The sequence below is a fragment of the Ranitomeya imitator genome, chromosome 2, assembly GCF_032444005.1.
Source record: "Ranitomeya imitator isolate aRanImi1 chromosome 2, aRanImi1.pri, whole genome shotgun sequence".
NCBI lineage: Eukaryota > Metazoa > Chordata > Amphibia > Anura > Dendrobatidae > Ranitomeya > Ranitomeya imitator.
This window is the reverse complement of record NC_091283.1, coordinates 28,942,389-28,966,106: the sequence shown is the minus strand read 5'-3', so window position 1 is coordinate 28,966,106 and position 23,718 is coordinate 28,942,389. Positions and strand designations below refer to the sequence as shown.

The window sequence follows — 23,718 nt, the reverse complement described above, 5'->3', positions numbered from 1 at the left end:
GGGCTCTGGCCTTTCACAGAATGTCGGCAGAGCCCACCGCAGCACAGCCACCGTGGACACAGCGCAGCACCGCCACCGGGACACCCCCATCGGCACTTCGATATGGTACATCCGCATTATAAGACGCACCCCCATTTTCCCCCCAAAATTGGGGGGAAATAAGTGCGTCTTATAATCCGAAAAATACGGTATGTGACTTCTGGAGGCAATTGGTCACTCAGAATTTTATTTAGGGGTATCAGACTACAGGGGGCTAAATACACATGCAACTCACAATGTTCTGATTTATATTCTTTAAATATTTAAAAAACATGTTTAATTTTTTCCTTTATACTTTACAAATACTTGCTACTTTTGTGTTGGTATCACATAAAATGTCAAAATACATTTAAGTTTGTGGGTGTAACATGAAAAATGTGGAAACGTTTACAGGGTATGAATACTTTTTCAAGGCACTATATATCTATGTATATATATGCATATATATCTGTGCTCTACTTCTGTATGACACAAATATAAGCTTCCACCAATATAGAAGAGGATTCTTTACTGTTAGGACAGTGAGAATCTGGAATTGCTTGCCTGAGGAGGTGGTGATGGCGAACTCAGTCGAGGGGTTCAAGAGAGGCCTGGATGTCTTCCTGGAGCAGAACAATATTGTATCATACAATTATTAGGTTCTGTAGAAGGACGTAGATCTGGGGAATTATTCTGATGGAATATAGGCTGCACTGGACAGACAAATGTCTTTTTTCGGCCTTGCTAACTATGTTACTATGTTGCTATAAGCTCACCTTCTGTTTGGTTGAAGCGGCTCATTGCTGTCCTCACATCATGTCTGAAAAGAACTTCAGAACTTTTTGCAATCTTCGTCTCTCTGCTCCAGTACTCATCACCCTTCCTCTTCATCCATGATGCCATGGGAATGTTCCTCCCAATATCACTACTGTATAAATCAATCTGCTGATCATCCACATATCCAACTATGGAGAACTCCGGTATCCCGTATCCTGGACCTGAGACCCCCGTGTAATAATAGCGCAGAGAGTGATGGTCTGAGAAAGATAAATGGTGCATTAGATAATACATCACTATCAGATATGATATTATTTAGAATACAGATTTTTAGGTCAATGCTACATCATCTTCTGCAAGATTACACTTCTGTGTAAGGCCAAATTCAGACATCTGTCATACAAGGTCTGTGTATGGGCTTGCCTCAGGTCTACCAGCCTGAACCGAACAGCCTCATGCACAGTATGTCTATGAGGTTATTAAGTTCGGGTCGGGAGATCTACTCAGTTGTCAAATTACTCATAGATATGATGCAAATCATCTCTTTCCACCCCTGTCTAATCCACAGCGCTTGGAACCGCCAAGCGTGCAATGCTGCGGATTAGTTTCTAAATTTACACAGCCAACAAATTCCTACCTGTGGACACGTGTTTTGGGCTTTAGGCCCTCATCAGCACAGGGCTGGAATTGGTTGGCTGTATGGAGTGGGGCTCGGTGTGCAAGCGATACATACATGCTAGCCACCTTAGGGAGAGACCCAAGTTGGGCTTAATGTAGCGGGACGAAAGAAACCGAAAAGCCCTCTACTTAAAGGAAATACATAGTGGATGCTTTCCTGAAACGGAAAGTACTTGCAAGCAGCATAATACAAAGAATAGCAGGTTTACCCAGAATCCTTTGCAGTAGGCGGAGCTATGCAAATCATCTCTTTCCACCCCTGTCTAATCCACAGCGCTTGGAACCGCCAAGCGTGCAATGCTGCGGATTAGTTTCTAAATTTATTCTTTGTATTATGCTGCTTGCAAGTACTTTCCGTTTCAGGAAAGCATCCACTATGTATTTCCTTTAAGTAGAGGGCTTTTCGGTCTCTTTCGTCCCGCTACATTAAGCCCAACTTGGGTCTCTCCCTAAGGTGGCTAGCATGTATGTATCGCTTGCACACCGAGCCCCACTCCATACAGCCAACCAATTCCAGCCCTGTGCTGATGAGGGCCTAAAGCCCGAAACACGTGTCCACAGGTAGGAATTGGTTGGCTGTGTAAATTTAGAAACTAATCCGCAGCATTGCACGCTTGGCGGTTCCAAGCGCTGTGGATTAGACAGGGGTGGAAAGAGATGATTTGCATAGCTCCGCCTACTGCAAAGGATTCTGGGTAAACCTGCTATTCTTTGTATTATGCTGCTTGCAAGTACTTTCCGTTTCAGGAAAGCATCCACTATGTATTTCCTTTAAGTAGAGGGCTTTTCGGTCTCTTTCGTCCCGCTACATTAAGCCCAGCTTGGGTCTCTCCCTAAGGTGGCTAGCATGTATGTATCATAGATATGAAGAATGAATCTCGTAGGAATGGAACAACACAGAGGTGTGAGAATAGAGAATTGCTATTTCACATGGAACATAATTATTAACAAAAACATGCTAGTTTGTATTGTGTTGCATGGTGTAGGAACAGACTGTGGGATTAGGTAGAGATAGGCAGGGTTTCATCCACTACCATATGTGAGGCAGTGACCCCTGTTACAGCTAGGGGGTGCTGTTTGCCTCTATGCGCATTCTGGAGAGCACATAGTGAGGCCATGAGGGTGTACTGCAGACACAGGTGTAGCTGTAATTAGAATGGTGAAGCAGTGACTGATTAAAAGCCCTGTAGTAGAGGGGGAGGTGTGTCAGTGTTGGTTTGGAAGCAGACAGAGCAGTTGTCTGCAGAGCACTCCCTGTGTGAAGCAACACAGGGACAAGAGGAACCAAACAGACTGACACCCTGCTGTTATTCAGGCAATCCAGTAACACAGTGTGCCAGCAATCAGAGCACATACAGTGATCTGACAATAACCCAAAAACAATAGAACGAGCTCTGAGACGTGGAATCTCTGTAGACTGCAAACCTGAACCTATCCTAAACACAACTAAAAGTGGCTGTGGATTGCGCCTGACACTACCTAGGCAACTCGGCACAACCTGAGAAACTGACTAGCCTGAAGATAGAAAATTAAGCCTGGCTTGCCTCAGAGAAATACCCCAAAGGAAAAGGCAGCCCCCCACATATAATGACTGTTAGCAAGATGAAAAGACAAACGTAGGGATGAAATAGATTCAGCAAAGCGAGGCCCGATATTCTAGATAGAGCGAGGATAGCAAAGAGAACTTTGCAGTCTACAAAAAACCCTAAAGCAAAAAACCACGCAAAGGGGGCAAAAAGACCCACCGTGCCGAACTAACGGCACGGCGGTACACCCTTTGCGTCTCAGAGCTACCAGCAAAACGAATGGACAAGCTGGACAGAAAAAGTAGCAACAAAAACAAGCAGCACTTATCTAAGCAGAGCAGCAGGCCACAGGAAAGATCCAGAAGCTCAGATCCAACACTGGAACATTGACTAGGAGCAAGGAAGACAGAATCAGGCGGAGTTAAATAACAAAGCAGCCAACGAGCTCACCAGAACACCTGAGGGAGGAAGCTCAGAAGCTGCAGTACCACTTGTGACCACAGGAGTGAATTCAGCCACAGAATTCACAACAGTACCCCCCCCTTGAGGAGGGGTCACCGAACCCTCACCAGAGCCCCCAGGCCGACCAGGATGAGCCACATGAAAGGCACGAACAAGATCTGGAGCATGGACATCAGAGGCAAAAACCCAGGAATTATCTTCCTGAGCATAACCCTTCCATTTAACCAGATACTGGAGTTTCCGTCTAGAAACACGAGAATCCAAAATTTTCTCCACAATATACTCCAATTCCCCCTCCACCAAAACCGGGGCAGGAGGCTCAACAGAAGGAACTATAGGTGCCACGTATCTCCGCAACAACGACCTATGGAACACATTATGTATGGAAAAGGAGTCTGGGAGGGTCAGACGAAAAGACACAGGATTGAGAATCTCAGAAATCCTATACGGACCAATAAAACGAGGTTTAAATTTAGGAGAGGAAACCTTCATAGGAATATGACGAGAAGATAACCAAACCAGATCCCCAACACGAAGTCGGGGACCCACACGGCGTCTGCGATTAGCGAAAAGTTGAGCCTTCTCCTGGGACAAGGTCAAATTGTCCACTACCTGAGTCCAGATCTGCTGCAACCTGTCCACCACAGAATCCACACCAGGACAGTCCGAAGACTCAACCTGTCCTGAAGAGAAACGAGGATGGAACCCAGAATTGCAGAAAAATGGAGAGACCAAGGTAGCCGAGCTGGCCCGATTTATTAAGGGCGAACTCAGCCAACGGCAAAAAGGACACCCAATCATCCTGGTCAGCAGAAACAAAACATCTCAGATATGTTTCCAAGGTCTGATTGGTTCGTTCGGTCTGGCCATTAGTCTGAGGATGGAAAGCCGAGGAAAAAGACAAGTCAATGCCCATCCTACCACAAAAGGCTCGCCAAAACCTTGAAACAAACTGGGAACCTCTGTCAGAAACCATATTCTCAGGAATGCCATGCAAACGAACCACATGCTGGAAGAACAAAGGCACCAAATCAGAGGAGGAAGGCAATTTAACCAAGGGCACCAGATGGACCATTTTAGAAAAGCGATCACAGACCACCCAAATGACAGACATCTTTTGAGAAACGGGAAGGTCAGAAATGAAATCCATCGAAATATGTGTCCAAGGCCTCTTTGGGACCGGCAAGGGCAAAAGCAACCCACTGGCACGTGAACAGCAGGGCTTAGCCCTAGCACAAATCCCACAGGACTGCACAAAAGCACGTACATCCCGTGACAGAGATGGCCACCAGAAGGATCTAGCCACTAACTCTCTGGTACCAAAGATTCCAGGATGACCAGCCAACACCGAACAATGAAGTTCCGAGATAACTTTACTAGTCCACCTATCAGGGACGAACAATTTCTCCGCCGGACAACGATCAGGTTTATTCGCCTGAAATTTTTGCAACACTCGCCGGAAATCAGGGGAGATGGCAGACACAATGACTCCTTCCTTGAGGATACTCACCGGCTCAGATGAACCCGGAGAGTCGGGCACAAAACTCCTAGACAGAGCATCCGCCTTCACATTTTTAGAGCCCGGAAGGTACGAAATCAAAAAATCGAAGCGGGCAAAAAATAACGACCAACGGGCCTGTCTAGGATTCAAGCGCTTGGCAGACTCGAGATAAGTAAGGTTCTTATGATCAGTCAATACCACCACGCGATGCTTAGCTCCTTCAAGCCAATGACGCCATTCCTCGAATGCCCACTTCATGGCCAGCAACTCTCGGTTGCCCACATCATAATTACGTTCAGCAGCCGAAAACTTCCTGGAAAAGAAAGCACATGGTTTCAACACTGAGCAACCAGAACCTCTCTGTGACAAAACCGCCCCTGTTCCAATCTCAGAAGCATCAACCTCGACCTGGAACGGAAGAGAAACATCTGGTTGACACAACACAGGGGCAGAACAAAAACGACGCTTCAACTCCTGAAAAGCTTCCACAGCAGCAGAAGACCAATTAACCAAATCAGCACCCTTCTTGGTCAAATCGGTCAATGGTTTGGCAATGCTAGAAAAATTACAAATGAAGCGACGATAAAAATTAGCAAAGCCCAGGAATTTTTGCAGACTTTTCAGAGATGTCGGCTGAGTCCAATCCTGGATGGCTTGGACCTTAACCGGATCCATCTCGATAGTAGAAGGGGAAAAGATGAACCCCAAAAATGAAACTTTCTGCACACCGAAGAGACACTTTGATCCCTTCACAAACAAAGAATTAGCACGCAGGACCTGGAAAACCATTCTGACCTGCTTCACATGAGAGTCCCAATCATCCGAGAAGATCAAAATGTCATCCAAGTAAACAATCAGGAATTTATCCAGATACTCACGGAAGATGTCATGCATAAAAGACTGAAACACAGATGGAGCATTGGCAAGTCCGAACGGCATCACTAGATACTCAAAATGACCCTCGGGCGTATTGAATGCAGTTTTCCATTCATCTCCTTGCCTGATTCTCACCAGATTATACGCACCACGAAGATCTATCTTAGTGAACCAACTAGCCCCCTTAATCCGAGCAAACAAGTCAGATAACAATGGCAAGGGATACTGAAATTTAACAGTGATCTTATTAAGAAGGCGGTAATCAATACACGGTCTCAGCGAACCATCCTTCTTGGCTACAAAAAAGAACCCTGCTCCCAGTGGTGATAACGATGGGCGAATATGTCCCTTCTCCAGGGATTCCTTCACATAACTGCGCATAGCGGCGTGTTCAGGCACGGAAAAATTAAATAATCGACCTTTAGGGAATTTACTACCAGGAATCAAATTGATAGCACAATCACAATCCCTGTGCGGAGGTAGGGCATCGGACTTGGGCTCTTCAAATACATCCTGATAATCAGACAAGAACTCTGGGACCTCAGAAGGAGTGGATGACGAAATAGACAAAAATGGAACATCACCATGTACCCCCTGACAACCCCAGCTGGATACCGACATAGAGTTCCAATCCAATACAGGATTATGGGTTTGCAGCCATGGCAACCCCAACACGACCACATCATGCAAATTATGTAGCACCAGAAAGCGAATAACTTCCTGATGTGCAGGAGCCATGCACATGGTCAGCTGGGTCCAGTACTGAGGTTTATTCTTGGCTAAAGGTGTAGCATCAATTCCTCTCAACGGAATAGGACACCGCAAAGGCTCCAAGAAAAACCCACAACGTTTAGCATAATCCAAATCCATCAGATTCAGGGCAGCGCCTGAATCCACAAACGCCATGACAGAATACGATGACAAAGAGCATATTAAGGTAATGGACAGAAGGAATTTGGATTGTACAGTACCAATGACAGCAGACCTATCGAACCGCTTAGTGCGCTTAGGACAATCAGAAATAGCATGAGTGGAATCACCACAGTAGAAACACAGACCATTCAGACGTCTGTGTTCTTGCCGTTCAACTCTGGTCATTGTCCTATCGCACTGCATAGGCTCAGGTTTAATCTTAGACAATACCGCCAAATGGTGCACAGATTTACGCTCGCGCAAGCGTCGACCGATCTGAATGGCCAAAGACATAGACTCATTCAAACCAGCAGGCATAGGAAAACCCACCATGACATCCTTAAGAGCCTCAGAGAGACCCTTTCTGAACAAAGCTGCCAGCGCAGATTCATTCCACAGAGTGAGTACTGACCATTTCCTAAATTTCTGACAATATACTTCTATATCATCCTGACCCTGGCACAAAGCCAGCAAATTTTTCTCAGCCTGATCCACTGAATTAGGCTCATCGTAAAGCAATCCGAGCGCCAGGAAAAACGCATTGACATTACTCAATGCAGGGTCTCCTGGCGCAAGAGAAAATGCCCAGTCCTGAGGGTCGCCGCGCAAAAAAGAAATAATAATCAAAACCTGTTGAATAGGATTACCAGAAGAATGATGTTTCAAGGCCAGAAATAGCTTACAATTATTTTTGAAATTAAGAAACTTAGTTCTATCACCAAAAAACAAATCAGGAATAGGAATTCTTGGTTCTAACATAGATTTCTGATCAATAGCATCTTGAATCTTTTGTACATTTGTAACGAGATTATCCATTGAAGAGCACAGACCCTGAATATCCATGTCCACACCTGTGTCCTGAAACACCCAAATGTCTAGGGGAAAAAAAAAAACTGAACACAGAGCTGAGAGAAAAAAAAAATGATGTCAGAACTTCTTTTTTCCCTCTATTGAGAATCATTAGGTTGGCTCCTAGTACTGTTATGCAGGCAATCCAGTAACACAGTGTGCCAGCAATCAGAGCACATACAGTGATCTGACAATAACCCAAAAACAATAGAACGAGCTCTGAGACGTGGAATCTCTGTAGACTGCAAACCTGAACCTATCCTAAACACAACTAAAAGTGGCTGTGGATTGCGCCTGACACTACCTAGGCAACTCGGCACAACCTGAGAAACTGACTAGCCTGAAGATAGAAAATTAAGCCTGGCTTGCCTCAGAGAAATACCCCAAAGGAAAAGGCAGCCCCCCACATATAATGACTGTTAGCAAGATGAAAAGACAAACGTAGGGATGAAATAGATTCAGCAAAGCGAGGCCCGATATTCTAGATAGAGCGAGGATAGCAAAGAGAACTTTGCAGTCTACAAAAAACCCTAAAGCAAAAAACCACGCAAAGGGGGCAAAAAGACCCACCGTGCCGAACTAACGGCACGGCGGTACACCCTTTGCGTCTCAGAGCTACCAGCAAAACGAATGGACAAGCTGGACAGAAAAAGTAGCAACAAAAACAAGCAGCACTTATCTAAGCAGAGCAGCAGGCCACAGGAAAGATCCAGAAGCTCAGATCCAACACTGGAACATTGACTAGGAGCAAGGAAGACAGAATCAGGCGGAGTTAAATAACAAAGCAGCCAACGAGCTCACCAGAACACCTGAGGGAGGAAGCTCAGAAGCTGCAGTACCACTTGTGACCACAGGAGTGAATTCAGCCACAGAATTCACAACACCCTGCGTCTTGGACTGTCTTATGTTTACCCGGCTGCAATCCGAAGGATGAAGAGTGCTGTGCACTGCGTGAGTAGAGAGACTTGGTACCGGCGTGCAGTCGCCCAGGGAAACTGGACAAAGGGAAGTCCGGTCTGTTTATTGACTGCAAACTAAAGCTGTGTATTTCTAATGTACTATATGAAGAAGCCGTGTATTGTATAGACTGTGTGAAGTAACACAATAAAGGAACGTTTTGTTTGAACTTGCTTGGGTCACTGCCGTTTTACTGCGTATGTTCCTACTGCTGCATCACACATAATATACACAGCAGCTCTTTTTAGAGCCAAATAATATTACTCAGTACCAGCATATACTAAACAATTTTTTTTTGGAGCTACATAATATTCCTCAGTGCCAGCATAGACTAAACATCTTTTTAAAAGCTAATTGCTAAATAATATTCCTCACCTATTGCTGAAATAGCTAATATTTATCTAGCAGTTGTGCGACTGGCGCAAAACCTGCAGAGATACTCAAATGTCACTATTTACCAGTAATTTCCTTGAGTCTGCCATTGGCGAGTGTCAAATTGGTGATATTTAAAAAAAAAAATTCTATTAGGTAAATAAAAAGAGTACATTTATCTACCAGTTGTATGACTTGCGCAAAGCCTGCAGAGATGCGCAAACGTCACTATTTACAAGTGGCAATAATTTTCCTTCCTCTACTTTTGGCGTGTGTCATAAAGGCGATATTAAAAAAATAATAATTTTCTATTGGTTAAATAAATGGAGTATATTTATCTAGTAGTTGTGCAACTGACCTAAAGCTTGCAGAGATATGCAAACGTCACTATTTACCAGTGCGAATAGTTTACCTTACTCTGCTGTTGGCGTTTGTCATAAAGGCGATTATATATATATATATATATATATATATATATATATATATATATATATATAAATTCCATTGGTTAAATAGCAGTTGTGCTACTGGCGCAAAGCCTGCAGAGATACACAAACATCACTATTGACCAGTAATTTCCCCGAGTCTGCTGTAGGCGTGTGTCATAAAGGCGATATAAAAAATAAGATTTTATTGCTTAAATAGCGTCTATCTATCTAGGAGTTATGCAACTGGCACAAAGCCTGCTGAGATATGCAAATGTCACTATTTACCAGTAATTTCCATGAGTCTGCTGTTGCCGTGTGTCATAAAGGCGATGTAAAAAAAAATGCCGCTATTTACCAGTGCCACTAATTTTCCTGTGTCTTCTGTTGGCGAAAACTCAGGTGATATAAATTTCAAAAATTGAATGTTTGACTCTTTGTAGTCTGCCACACCTGTCACAGTTCATGTCCAGATGCCTTTCCCTTGTATGAAAGACATTTTGTCCACCATGAAATACTAGCGGTGCACCTTCCTTGACCCACGGTACAAGGAGAATTTTCCTTCTCATGTCAGAGGCAGACATGCCATTTTCAGTGCAGCATGCCAGAGGGCCGTTGTTGAAGAATTGCTGAAAAGATTACCCTCAGACAACACTGCTGGCAGAGGTACAGGCTCTTTTCACCCACAAGGATTACAGGGGAGGGACACGCACACCATGTGCAACTTGTCTATCAACTGGGCCATTTTCATGAAACCGTCACATCAGCAAGGGCTATCTGTGGGTGTAACTGTGACAAGGAGGGAGAAGTTGACCAAGATAGTGAAGCAGTCCTTAATTGACCATACCAGCATCCCTCCTTATTCTTCAGTGCCCTTTAAATATTGGTTGTCCAAACTGCACACTTGGCCCGACCTCTCCTTGTACGCCATGCCCTCCCGCAAGTATATTGTCTGAGCAAGTTTTTAGTTTGGCCGAAGCAATCATAACGGGTAGGTGCACAGGCCAGTCAACGGAAAATTCAATCAGGCTGACTCTTCTAAAACTGAACAAGGTCTGGATTTCCTCCGACTTTGTAAGCCCTATGGATGACAGCAATCTAACATAAATGCAGCCCAAATGTTCTTTTTTGGAAGTTGTCTTAACGTCCATCCCAACCCATTTTGTTCTGGAAATCACGTCTTCCTCCTCCTGCTTTTGCTACAAGTACTTAGTGGTCATATATGTATACCCCATGAGGGTATTGTTTTTAAATTTATAATCCTTTGTGCATTGTACAATGGTGAAATTTGTACTCTCTATCTCTACCTATTCTAATAACTGCAAAATGTATTGTGAGGTCCCCATGACGGTCTCTTTCGGCGTGTATGATACAGACCCCTTGAGTAATTTTTGGGAACGTTTGTACATTGTGCAATGGTAAAATTTCTACTATCAATCTCTGTATATTCTATTATTATTATTATGTTATTGTGTTGCCCTTCTCACAGTCTCTTTAACCCCTTAGCGACCGCCGATACGCCTTTTAACGGCGGCCGCTAAGGGTACTTAAACCACAGCGTTGTTAATTAACGGCGCTGTGGAAAAAGTAAATAGCGCCCCCCAGAGTCAGATTTTCTCCGGGGTCTCGGCTGCCGGGGGTAGCCGAGACCCCAGAGAACATGATTCGGGGGGGGGGGGTTTCCGACCCCGCATTTGCGATCGCCGGTAATTAACGGTTTACTGGCGATCGCAAAAAAAAAAGAAAATGCAATTTCTTTTTAATTTCAATGTCCTCCGATGTGATCGCACATCAGAGGACAGAGAAAAGGGGTCCCAGATAGCTCACCGATACTCACCTATCTCCCCCGGTGGTCCTCGTGGCTCCCGGTGGGCGCCGCCATCTTCAAAATGGCGGGCGCATGCGCAGTGCACCCGCCAGCCGGCACCGGGAGAATCTTTGGGGTCTCGGCTGCCGGGGGTAGCCGAGACCCCAAAGAACATGATCGAGGTCGGTTTTACCGACCCCTGTATTGCGATCGCCGGTAATTAACTGTTTACCGGCGACCGCAAAAAAAAAAAAAAATCAAAGTGTAATTCTCTGTCCTCTGATGTGATCGCACATCAGAGGACAGAGAAATAGGGGGATTCGGGGACCCTATCATACTCACCTGTGTCCCTGGGTCCTCCTGCTGCTCCTCCTGGCCGCTGGCAAAAGAAAATGGCGGGGGCATGCGCAGTGCGCCCGCCGTCTGTCGCCATCTGCCGGCCAGCAGGAGAAGAGCAGTTGGGGCTAAAATTAGGGCTAGGGTTAGGGCTAGGGTTAGGGCTAGGGTTAGGGTTAGGGCTAGGGTTAGGGCTAGGGCTAGGGCTAGGGTTAGGGCTAGGGTTAGGGCTAAGGTTAGGGTTGGGGCTAAATTTAGGGTTAGGGTTGGGGCTAAATTTAGGGTTAGGCTTCTTTCACACTTACGTCGATACGGGGCCGTCACAATGCGTCGGCCCGACATACCGACGCACGTTGTGAAAATTGTGCACAACGTGGGCAGCAGATGTAGTTTTTCAACGCATCCGCTGCCCAATCTATGTCTTGGGGAGGAGGGGGCGGAGTTACGGCCACGCATGTGCGGTCAGAAATGGCGGACGCGACGTACAAAAAAACGTTACATTGAACGTTTTTTGTGCCGACGGTCCGCCAAAACACAACTGGTCCAGTGCACGACGGACGCGACGTGTGGCCATCCGTCATGATCCGTTGGCAATACAAGTCTATGGGCAAAAAAAACGCATCCTGTGGGCACATTTGGAGGATCCGTTTTTTGTCCAAAACGACGGATTGCGACGGATGCCAAATGACGCAAGTGTGAAAGTAGCCTTAGGGCTAGGGTTAGGGTTGGGGCTAAAGTTAGGGCTAGGGTTGGGGCTAAAGTTAGGGTTAGATTTGGGATTAGGGTTTGGATTAGAGTTGGTATTAGGGTTAGGGTTGGCATTAGGGTTACGCTTGGGATTAGGGTTAGGTTTGGGATTAGGGTTAAGGTTAGGGTTGTGATTAGGGGTGTATTGGGATTAGGGTTAGGTTTGAGGTTAGGGTTGAGATTAGGATTAGGGGTGTGTTGGATTTAGGGTTTTGATTAGGGTTATGGTTAGGGTTGACATTAGGGTTGTTTTGGGGTAAGGGTTGTGATTATCGTTAGGGTAAGTGATTAGGATTATGGTCGGGTTGGGATTAGGGTTAGGGGTGTGTTGGGGTTAGGGTTGGAGCTAGAATTGGGGGGTTTATCACTGTTTAGTTACATCAGGGGGTCTCCAAACACGACAGCCAATTTTGCGCTCAAAAAGTCAAATGGTGCTCCCTCCCTTCTGAGCTCTGCCGTGCGCCCAAACAGTGGGTTAACCCCACATGTGGGGCATCAGAGTACTCGGGATAAATTGGACAACAACTTTTGGTGTCCAATTTCTCCTGTTACCCTTGTGAAAATAAAAACTTGGGGGCTAAAAAATCTTTTTTGTGGAAAAAAAAATATTTTTTTATTTTCACGACTCTGCATTCTAAACTTCTGTCAAGCACTTGGGCATTCAAAGTTCTCACCACACATCTAGATAAGTTCCTTGGGGGGGTCTAGTTTCCAAAATGGGGTCACTTGTGGGGGGTTACTACTGTTTAGGTACATCAGGGGCTCTGCAAACGCAACATAATGCCCACAGACCATTCTATCTAAGTCTGCATTCCAAAACGGCGCTCCTTCCCTTCCGAGCTCTGCCGTGCGCCCAAACAGTGGTTTACCCCCACATGTGGGGCATCAGCATAGTCGGGATAAATTGGACAACAACTTTTGGGGTCCAATTTCTCCTGTTACCCTTGTGAAAATAAAAACTTGGGGGCTAAAAAATATTTTTTTGTGGAAAAAAAAATATTTTTTTATTTTCACGACTCTGCATTCTAAACTTCTGTGAAGCACTTGGGCATTCAAAGTTCTCACCACACATCTAGATAAGTTCCATGGGGGGTCTAGTTTCCAAAATGGGGTCACTTGTGGGGGGTTTCCACTGTTTAGGCACATCAGGGGCTCTCCAAACGCGACATGGCGTCCAATCTCAATTCCAGACAATTCTACATTGAAAAAGTAAAACGGCACTCCTTCTCTTCAAAGCTCTGCGGTGCACCCAAACAGTGGTTTACCCCCACATATTGGGTATCGATGTACTCAGGAGAAATTGCACTACAACTTTTGTGGTCTAATTTCTCCTGTTACCCTTGTGAAAATAAAAATTTTGGGGCAAAAAGATCATTTTTGTAGAAAAAATGCGATTTTTTATTTTCACGGCTCAACGTTATAAACTTCTGTGAAGCATATGGGGGTTCAAAGTGCTCACCACACATCTAGATAAGTTCCTTAAGGGGTCTAGTTTCCAAAATGGTGTCACTTTTGGGGGGTTTCCACTGTTTAGGCACATCAGGGGCTCTCCAAACATGACATGGCGTCCGATCTCAATTCCAGCCAATTCTGCATTGAAAAAGTCAAACGGCGCTCCTTCTGCTGTGCACCCAAAAAGTGGTTTACCCCCACATATGGGGTATTGGCGTATTCAGGAGAAATTGCATAACAAAATTTATGGTTACATTTCTGTTTTTACACTTGTGATGCCTCCTGTCCACAATCTACAGTTGTACAGACACAACAGTCAGCAACCACGTCCAGTTCATTGTCCCAGTGCAGCATTCAGTTGTCCCTTGTCATCATATATATTGTCTCTTCCCAAATTGTTAGCTAGATAGGGCATACATATTCGTTAATACTTTACATTGTCCGGTGCTGGACAAAGACCATTCCTGACTTTTCCGGGCTCCTAAATGAGACTTGTGTCTCTTTATTAAACTATTGCTTCCCTCAAATTTTATAAATTGTGATAAAGAAAAATCGTGGTGAGATGTTGGCCAGTTCCTGTACATTTTAAGCACATCTAAGAGATTGGGTAAATATGTTCCACAGACCTATTCAGGCTGCAGCCTTACACATATTGGAACATGGTCATTGTCACACTAAGGCCTTTACCTGAGCTCTGTGCACGGCCTGTCACCTGAGTAATACACTCCACAGACCTCGACACTCTCTGGGACATATCCTGTAACTACTCCATTGTTGCTCAAAACCATGCAAAAACAAAAAATTCTGCCTGGTTGGGTAGTTTCCAGAAGAAGTGTGTAGGCTTGTGCAGATTGGTCAATGGCACTCCTGTCTCTTTCCCTTGAGGAGGCTGTTTCCGAATGAAATGAGGCTTGTACATGTTCCTGACATGAGTTTCAGGCCTGACAGACTGAGCACAATACCGGCCCTCGCTTACATATACTGTATTCAGAATTTAATTCTAATGCTCTTAGTGTCTGGTAGAATCCAATTTACTTGCAGTGATAATATAGCTCCCCAACTCCTGTATTATATTCACCTTACAGCGGCTTCACCCACTATGACAGCGGCTCCATTGGGAGTCGGTGGCCAAAATGAACTATGGAGTTCAGAAAACTAATGTTTTATGGCACCTGCTGACCCTCTGAAAATGTCAAGTGAGGGCCACATAATGACATGGCGGTGGTGGTGGTGGCGGGCAAAGCCCAAAATTCAAATGGACTTGTTTTAGTTAGCATTGTAAAGGGTTGGGGATATGTATTCCACTATCTAGCTAACAATTAGGAATGAGGGAGGGACCGCCCAAATGTAGGAGTGAGAGCCCTCACAAATGTAAAAGGAAAACTAAAGCCAAAAATTCTCCGTGTGAACATATGCTAAAGGGGAGGTATAATTTTTTTAAGCGTTATATACATGTTATGAAGGAAAAAATGTTTCTTGGCATTTTTCCCTTACAAAAAAATTAGGTTTGGTAGGTCTTATAAATCCGTAAAACCGACGTAATAGTCTGACAACATTATTCCCAGATACCATATGTGAGTCATAAAGGCATGCAGGCATCTTCTCCGTGCAGCTCCCATTTAGTTTTATTCTTTCCCATCAATTTCAGTATTTTTCTCATAATAATAAATAATAATAATAATTTTATTTATATAGCTCCAACATATTCCGCAGCGCTTTACAAATTATAGAGGGGACTTGTACAGACAATAGACATTACAGCATAACAGAAATACAGTTCAAAACAGATACCAGGAGGAGTGAGGGCCCTGCTCGCAAGCTTACAAACTATGGGGAAAAGGGGAGACACGAGAGGTGGATGGTAACAATTGCCCCCAGACCTGTTTGTTGGGTCGAACAGAAAAATATTCGGCTTTCCCATTGACTTGCATTGGATTCGTTATTCGGTACGAATACACGGATATAGGAAATTATTCGTGCCAATTTTCCTGAATCTGAATATTTCACTATTCGCTCATCACTGGTTATTTGACATCTGGAGGAGCCTGGACTGTGACTACAGACTATACTGGCATGGGATACAAAATCTGTGGGCCAATGAAAAGTTGGGAGACAGTATCGTCTGGTATGGGGGTAGTGGGACTATTGGCCCCAGTGAGGGGATCTTGTAGACAATCTACCTGGTCTACCTGTATTTCGACCAGCTTCATGGATTTGTTGTAAAACATGGAAGTAAGGAATAAAAAAATATGAATATGAAGAAATACGGCAGCACTCACCAATCTTCTGTGCAGGTAACTTTATTAGTGCATAAACTTCACGGCACAGGGGTGTATACCAAGGTGATGTGAGGGCTAAACGACGGCCGTTTCGCACCTGACTGGTGCTTCCACCGGAACCCGTGGAAGCACCAGTCAGGTGCGAAACGGCCGTCGTTCAGCCCTCACATCACCTTGGTATACACCCCCGTGCCGTGAAGTTTATGCACTAATAAAGTTACCTGCACAGAAGATTGGTGAGTGCTGCCGTATTTCTTCATATTCATATGCACGTTCTTATGTTCCTGCGGCTACAGCACCCGATATCCAGAGCAGACCAGCAGAGGTCCATTCACCGGACCGTTCATTGTGAGCCTGGACTCAGTGGTGCGGATCCTTCCTCCCTTTTTCTTTTTTTGCAAGGAATAAAAAAATAGTTGCATCGCTAACCTGCCTAGGTGATTATTACAACTAACAACTTCAAATCTTCATCACAACCTAATGTTATCAAATAATTCTGTGTCATACCTGTGGGTTAAAAATGCTCATTATACCTCTGGATAAAATCCTTGAGGAGTATGGTTTCCAAAATGGGGTCACTTGTAGGGAGTTTCCACTGTTTAGGCACATCAGGGGCTCTCCAAACCCGACATGGCGTCCGCTCTTGATTTCAGACAATTTTGCATTCAAAAAGTAAAACGGTGCTCCTTCCCTTTCCGAGCTCTGCCGCGTGCACAAACAGTGGATTTCACAACAAATTGTGTGGTCCATTTTTGTTGGAATATGTTTGGCGCAACAACTCCATTCCTGTCTATGAGTGTTTAGTTGCTAGATTTATATGCTGTTTATAAAGTTAGAACAAAAAAAAGGGGGGAACTCCCAGAGCCTCACACAGGGAAAGCATGACTGTATTTCCTGTTTTTCCTGTGTCTGTGTAAGAAAGGAGAAGCAGCCTGCTGTAGATGCACAGATAAAGACAAACAAATGATTTATTCCTGATCTATTAAGCTTATAAATTGTTCCTGAATAAACAAGTTCTGCTGTCACGTGCTTGGAGAGTATCGTGAGTAATCCGCTGCTAACAATTTTCTCTTGTTACCCTTGTGAAAATAAAAAAAAATTGGGTATATGCAAGTGTGCAACTGCAAAGGAGATGTGGGATGAGTTACAGAAAGTGCATGAAAGATCAAATCTCAGTAATAAGCTTTATCTCATGAGAAAGCTGTATCAGTCTAAGCTAAGTGATGGAGAGAATATGCAGGACTATATAGGAAACACCCTAGATTGTGGAGCACCTCGGGTATTGGAGAAGAAATTAAAGATTTTAATGTTGCTGCACTTCTATTAAGTAATTTTCCAGAGAGTTATGACACTCATGACTGCACTAGAGGCACGGCCAGATGATGAGCTGACACTAGAGTATGTTAAAGGCAAACTTGTGGATGAATTCAAGAGAAAAACGCAGCATGTAATTAGCAGTAATGAATCCAGAGCAGCAACAGCATTAAAGACACAGGATTTCCCTAAATATAAGAGCAATCTAAGAGAAACTTGTGAATGTTTTGCCTGTAAAAAGCCACCTTAACCCCCAAGGGTGTTTTGCACGTTAATGACCAGGCCAATTTTTACAATTCTGACCACTGTCCCTTTATGAGGTTATAACTCTGGAACACTTCAACGGATCCTGATGATTCTGACACTATTTTCTCGTGACATATTGTGCTTCATAAAAGTGGTAAAATTTCTTTGCTATCACCTGCGATTATTTGTGAAAAAAAATGGAAATTTGGTGAAAATTTTGAAAATTTCACAAATTTTCCAACTTTTAATTTTTATGCCCCTAAATCACAGAGATATCTCACACAAAATACTTAATAAGCAACATTTCCCACATGTCTACTTTACATCAGCACAATTTTGGAACCAAAATTTTTTTTTTTAAGGAGTTATAAGGGTTAAAAGTTGACCAGCAATTTCTCATTTTTACAACACCATTTATTTTAGGGACCACATCACATTTGAAGTCACTTTAAGGGGTCTATATGATAGAAAATACCCAAGTGTAACACCATTCTAAAAACTGTACATCTCAAGGTGCTCAAAACCACATTTAAGAAGTTTATTAACCCTTCAGGTGTTTCACAGGAATTTTTGGAATGTTTAAAAAAATGAACATTTAATTTTTTTCACAAAAAATTTACTTCAGCTCCAATTTGTTTTATTTTACCAAGGTTAACAGGAGAAACTGGACCCCAAAAGTTGTTGTAAAATTTGTCCTGAGTACGCTGATACCTCATATGTGGGGGTAAACCACTGTTTGGGCGCATGGCAGAGCTCGGAAGGGAAGGAGTGCGTTTGACTTTTCAATGCAAAATTGGAATTGAGATGGGACGCCATGTCGAGTTTGTAGAGCCCCTGATGTGCCTAAACATTAAAACCCCAAAAGTGACACCATTTTGGAAAGTAGACCTCCTAAGGAACTTATCTAGATGTGTGGTGAGCACTTTGACCCACCAAGTGCGTCACAGAAGTTTATAATGTAGAGCCGTAAAAATAAAAAAAATCATATTTTTTCACAAAAATGTTCTTTTCTCCCCCAAATGTTTTATTTTCCTAAGGGTTACAGAAGAAATTGGACACCAAAAGTTGTTATGCAATTTGTTCTGAGTACGCTGATACCCCATATGTGGGAGTAAATCACAGTTTGGTCGCATGGCAGAGCTCAGAAGGGAAGGAGAACCATTTGACTTTTCAATGCAAAATTGACTGGAATTGAGATAGGACACCATGTCGCATTTGGAGAGCCACTAATGTGCTTAAACATTGAAACCCCAACAAGTGAAACCATTTTGGAAAGAAGACCCCCTAAGGAACTTATCTAGATGCATTGTGAAATCTTTGAACCACCAAGTGTTTCACTACAGTTTATAACGCAGAACTGTGAAAATAAAAAATCTTTTTTCCCACAAAAACTATTTTTCAGCCCCAAGTTCTATATTTGGGCGCATGGCAGAACTCGGAAGGGAAGGAGCTCCGTTTGGAATGCAAATTTAGATGGAATGGTCTGCAGGCGTCACATTGCGTTTGCAGAGCCCCTGATGTACCTAAACAGTAGAAACCCCCACAAGTGACCCCAAAATTGGAAACTAGACCCCCCAAGGAACTTATCTAGATGTGTTGTGAGAACTTTGAACCCCAAGTGTTTCACTACAATTTATAACGCAGAGCTGTAAAAATAAAAAATCTTTTTTTCCACACAAATTATTTTTTAGCCCCCAGTTTTGTATTTTCCCAAGGGTAACAGAAGAAATTGGACCGCAAAAGTTGTTGTCCAATTTGTCCCGAGTACGCTGATACCCCATATGTGGGGGAACCACCGTTTGGGCGCATGGCAGAGCTCGGAAGGGAAGGAGCACTGTTTGGAATGCAGACTTAGATGGATTGGTCTGCAGGCATCATGTTGCATTTGCAGAGCCCCTGATGTACCTAAACAGTAGAAACCCCCCACAAGTGACCCCATATTGGAAACTAGACCCCCCAAGGAACTTATCTAGATGTGTTTTGAGAACTTTGAACCCCCAAGTGTTTCACTACAGTTTATAACACAGAGCCGTGAAAATAAAAAATCTTACGCTGATACCCCATATGTTGGGGTAAACCCCTGTTTGGGCGCACGGGAGAGCTCGGAAGGGAAGGAGCACTATTTTACTTTTTCAATGCAGAATTGGCTGGAATTGAGATCGAACGCAATGTCGCTTTTGGAGAGCCCCTGATGTGCCTAAACAGTGGAAACCCCCCCAATTCTAACTGAAACCCTAACCCAAACACACCCCTAACCCTAATCCCAACCATAACCTTAACCACACCCTTAACCCTAATCCCAACCCTAATCCCAACCGTAAATGTAATCCAAACCCTAACTTTAGCCCCAACCCTAATTTTAGCCCCAACCCTAACCCTAACTTTAGCCCCAACCCTAACCCTAACTTTAGCCCCAACCGTAACCCTAATGGGAAAATGGAAATAAATACATTTTTTTAAATTTTATTATTTTTCCCTAACTAAAGGGGTGATGAAGGGGGGTTTGATTTACTTTTATAGCGGGTTTTTTAGCGGATTTTTATAATTGGCAGCCGTCATACACTAAAAGACGCTTTTTATTGCAAAAAATAGTTTTTTCGCGTTGCTCTGAGGGTCTCAGGGAAGCACGCAAGGAGCCCCCTCCCTGTACGAATCTTCCCTGTGCTGCCGGAATGCTGCGATCATCTTTGATCACAGTGTTCCGGGTATTAATGTGACAGGAGCGGTCCGTGACCGCTCCTGGCACATAGTGTCGGATGTCAGCTGCGATAGTCAGCTGACACTCGGCCGCACTCACCCCATAAGTACGGCTGATCGTGCTGGACATACTATCCCGTCACTGGGAATTAAGTCCCAGGTCACCTCGACAGGATAGTACGGCCAATGGGATTAAGGGTTAAAGCAAACTGCAGAATTTGGAAAGCAAGAATGAGTCAGCTTAAAAAGCAGAAATCATCAAAGGGTTTGGTTATAACAGCTATAAAGGAAGATTTGCATGTGTTGAAGCTGCATTTAATGCCAGTACAAGCCCATCTGCAAAGCATATATGGTGTATAGATTCTGGTGCAAGCTGCCATATGACAAATAACAAGGATTTCTTCACTGACATTAATGAAAGCTAGTCAGAAAAGGTCTTTTTTACTGTCAAAGTGGCACTGCTGTACAGGGAGCTGCTCCGTTCACATACATAGGGCTGTGTTGCACTTTCCTACACTGCAGATAGGTGGCAGTGCTGCTGATGAGGGGAAAAAAATGCTGCTGCCCCTGTTCTTTTGCAAGGTCCTGACAATCAGACCCCTTCTGATCAGTAAGTAAAGTACCATTATGTTTAATGTTGGGGGATCTCATTCATCCGTGTGCAATGTGAGGATGCAATTTTCTCGCATGTAAGCATCCTTGTGACATCCGTGCGACATCCGTATGGCGAGATTTTCTCACCGGCTTGCAAAATGGACATAAAATGGATCCATGGGCTCAAATATATATATATATATATATATATATATATATATATATATATATATATATATATATATATATATATAATGTCAATGAGACATATACCTCTCTGTGTTCATCATCTCATTAAATACTTTTACATTTGACCAGCTTAATTTTCCTGCAATTACCTGCGCCCCCGACAACCAATGTGCAAAAATTTCGACATATTATTTGGGAATCCAAATCCAGAGAGAGGCAGATGGGAGTTTTCTTCTTAACCAAAGTTCTAAAATTTCCACAATCCTAAACCAGTTTGGAATGTCAGAAGCCAAAGGTGCGTCAACACCAATGGATCCATCCTACTTGGAAGGAGAAGATCTGCTACCCAGCAATGAGAGTTACAGGCAAGCAGTGGAGGCGCTTCTGTACATAGCAACCACAACTCGTCCGGATGTCACAGCCACAGTCAGAATTCTCTGCCGACGTGTAAGCAGGCCACGCCAAAGAGACTGGGATGCAATAAAGAGAATTCTTCAATATCTTAGGGCAGTCCCACACAACCAGATAATTCCGGTACCGGAATTATCCGTGTCCGTGTGCCCGTGCGTTTCTGTGGCACATCAGTGTGGCACACGTGCAGCACACGTGTGCCGCCCGTGTGCCCACTGGGTACCACACGCACCGTGCAGTAGACAGCGCTAAAGTTTAGCGCTGTCCCCTGCATCTGGTGCTGAAGCCGCCATTCATATCTTCTCTGCAGCAGCGTTTGCTGTAGAGAAGATATGAATAATTGTGTGTAAAATCAAGATCCATGTCCCCACCCCCCTCCCACCCCCTGTGCGCCCCCCCGCTGTTATTAAAATACTCACCCAGCTCCCTCGCTGGCTGGCGCTGCTTCCTGTCCTGGCCGCACCTTCTACTGTATGAGCGGTCACGAGGGGCCGCTCATTTACAGTAATGAATATGCGGCTCCACCCCTATGGGAGGTGGAGCCGCATATTCATGACTGTAATCGGCGGCCCCACGTGACCGCTCATACAGTAGAAGGTGCGGCCAGGACAGGATCTTGATTTTACACACGATTATTCATATCTTCTCTACAGCAAACGCTGCTGCAGAGAAGATATGAATGGCGGCTTCAGCACCAGTGGGGGGGACAGCGCTTAATGTAGCGCTGTCTCCTGCACGGCACACGGACTGCACATGGACAACGTCCGTGTGCGGTACGTGTTTTACACGGACCCATTGACTTTAATGGGTCCGTGTAATCCGTGCGCTCCCACGAACACTGACATGTCTCCGTGTTTGGCACACGGAGACACGGTCCGCAAAAAATCAATGGCATCTGAACAGATGCATTGATTTCACTGTGTCTACGTGTGTCAGTGGCTCCGGTACGTGAGGAAACTGTCACCTCAGAGGTTCTGTGGATGCAGATTGGGCTGGAGATTCAAGTTGAGGTTCAAGTGGAGATTTACTTGTTCAAGTTAGGAGAAAATTCAATTTCTTGGTCCAGCAGAAAACAAGTGTCAGTTGCATTATCTTCTACAGAAGCAGAATATATGTCTGCTGCTTATGCAAGTCAGGAAGTAATTTGGTTGAAGCAACTTTTGGAAGATTTCATCAAGCCACTGGCTCAACCAACAGTTACAGTATCTATGAGGACATCCAAGGATGCATTAAACTTGCCAGCAGTGAGAAGATTAGTGCAATGACTAAGCACATCGATGTAAAATATCACCACATACGTGACTTAGTAGAACGTGGTGTACTCGAGTTTGTTTATTCTGAGTCTGACAAGATGATAGCCGATGATAGTCATTATCAAGAACCGCAATGGGACTAACAGGATAAGTACGGTAGTTGTTTATTGGAGGTGTTGAAATATGTTTGGTGCCACAACTCCATTCCTGTCTATGAGTGTTCAGTTGCTAGATTTACATGCTGTTTATAAAGTAAAAAAAAAAGAAGGGAACTCCCAGCGGCTCACACAGGGAGAGCATGACTGTATTTCCTGTTTTTCCTAAGCAGCCTGCTATAGATGCTGCTCTATTAAGCTTATTATCATATATTGTTCCTGATTGTTCATTAATAAACAAGTTCTGCTGTCACGCGCTTGGAAAGTATCGTGAGTAATCCGCTGCTAACAATTTTCTCTTGTTACCCTTGTGAAATTAAAAAAGTTTGGGTCTAAAGTACAATTTTTGCAATGTTGCTGTAATATCTGTATACTATTTTGTGTCCTCGCCTGCCCAGGTGCTGTGGTATGATCAGACCATGTTCCTGCACGATCAGACACAGCCATTACACAGTACACAGCAGGGACACATTTATAAGATTATCTCAGCACAAAAAATGTAATTTAAACACATCCAATTGTGGAAATTATTACTATTCCAAGATCTATTGAATAAAATAAACTTTTCTTAGTGGGAAAACCCCTTTAAGCTAAGATTATGCTACTGAGGACAATGGTACTGCTCCACATCGGGAGCAAAGCCACAATCTCTAAACGATCAGATTCTGTAAATGTCACTAATGATTTTGTTAATGGCAGGCACGGTACTGCATAAGGAACGTGCCTCTGTGGAGCCCATATGACAAAACGACAATAAAATACAGTCAGTGCCCAGTTCCCCCCTCGCACCACCCCCCTTGGTGATGCACTAATTTGGATGCCCCTGCCAGCCAATGGTTCTTAAAGGGGAATGCTCCTACTGCCACACCTACAGGGGTTAAATCC

General features: G+C 44.1%; 1 protein-coding gene across 1 annotated transcript in view; it reads right to left on the bottom strand.

Moving 5' to 3' along the window:
* Positions 1–23,718, bottom strand: part of LOC138661539 (class I histocompatibility antigen, F10 alpha chain-like) — an 82,933-nt gene that overhangs the window by 47,310 nt on the left and 11,905 nt on the right. Inside the window, exon 2 of the mRNA XM_069746337.1 lies at positions 795–1,055. Coding sequence (XP_069602438.1) covers positions 795–1,055 — 261 coding nt within the window. The remainder of the gene's footprint in view (positions 1–794; positions 1,056–23,718) is intronic.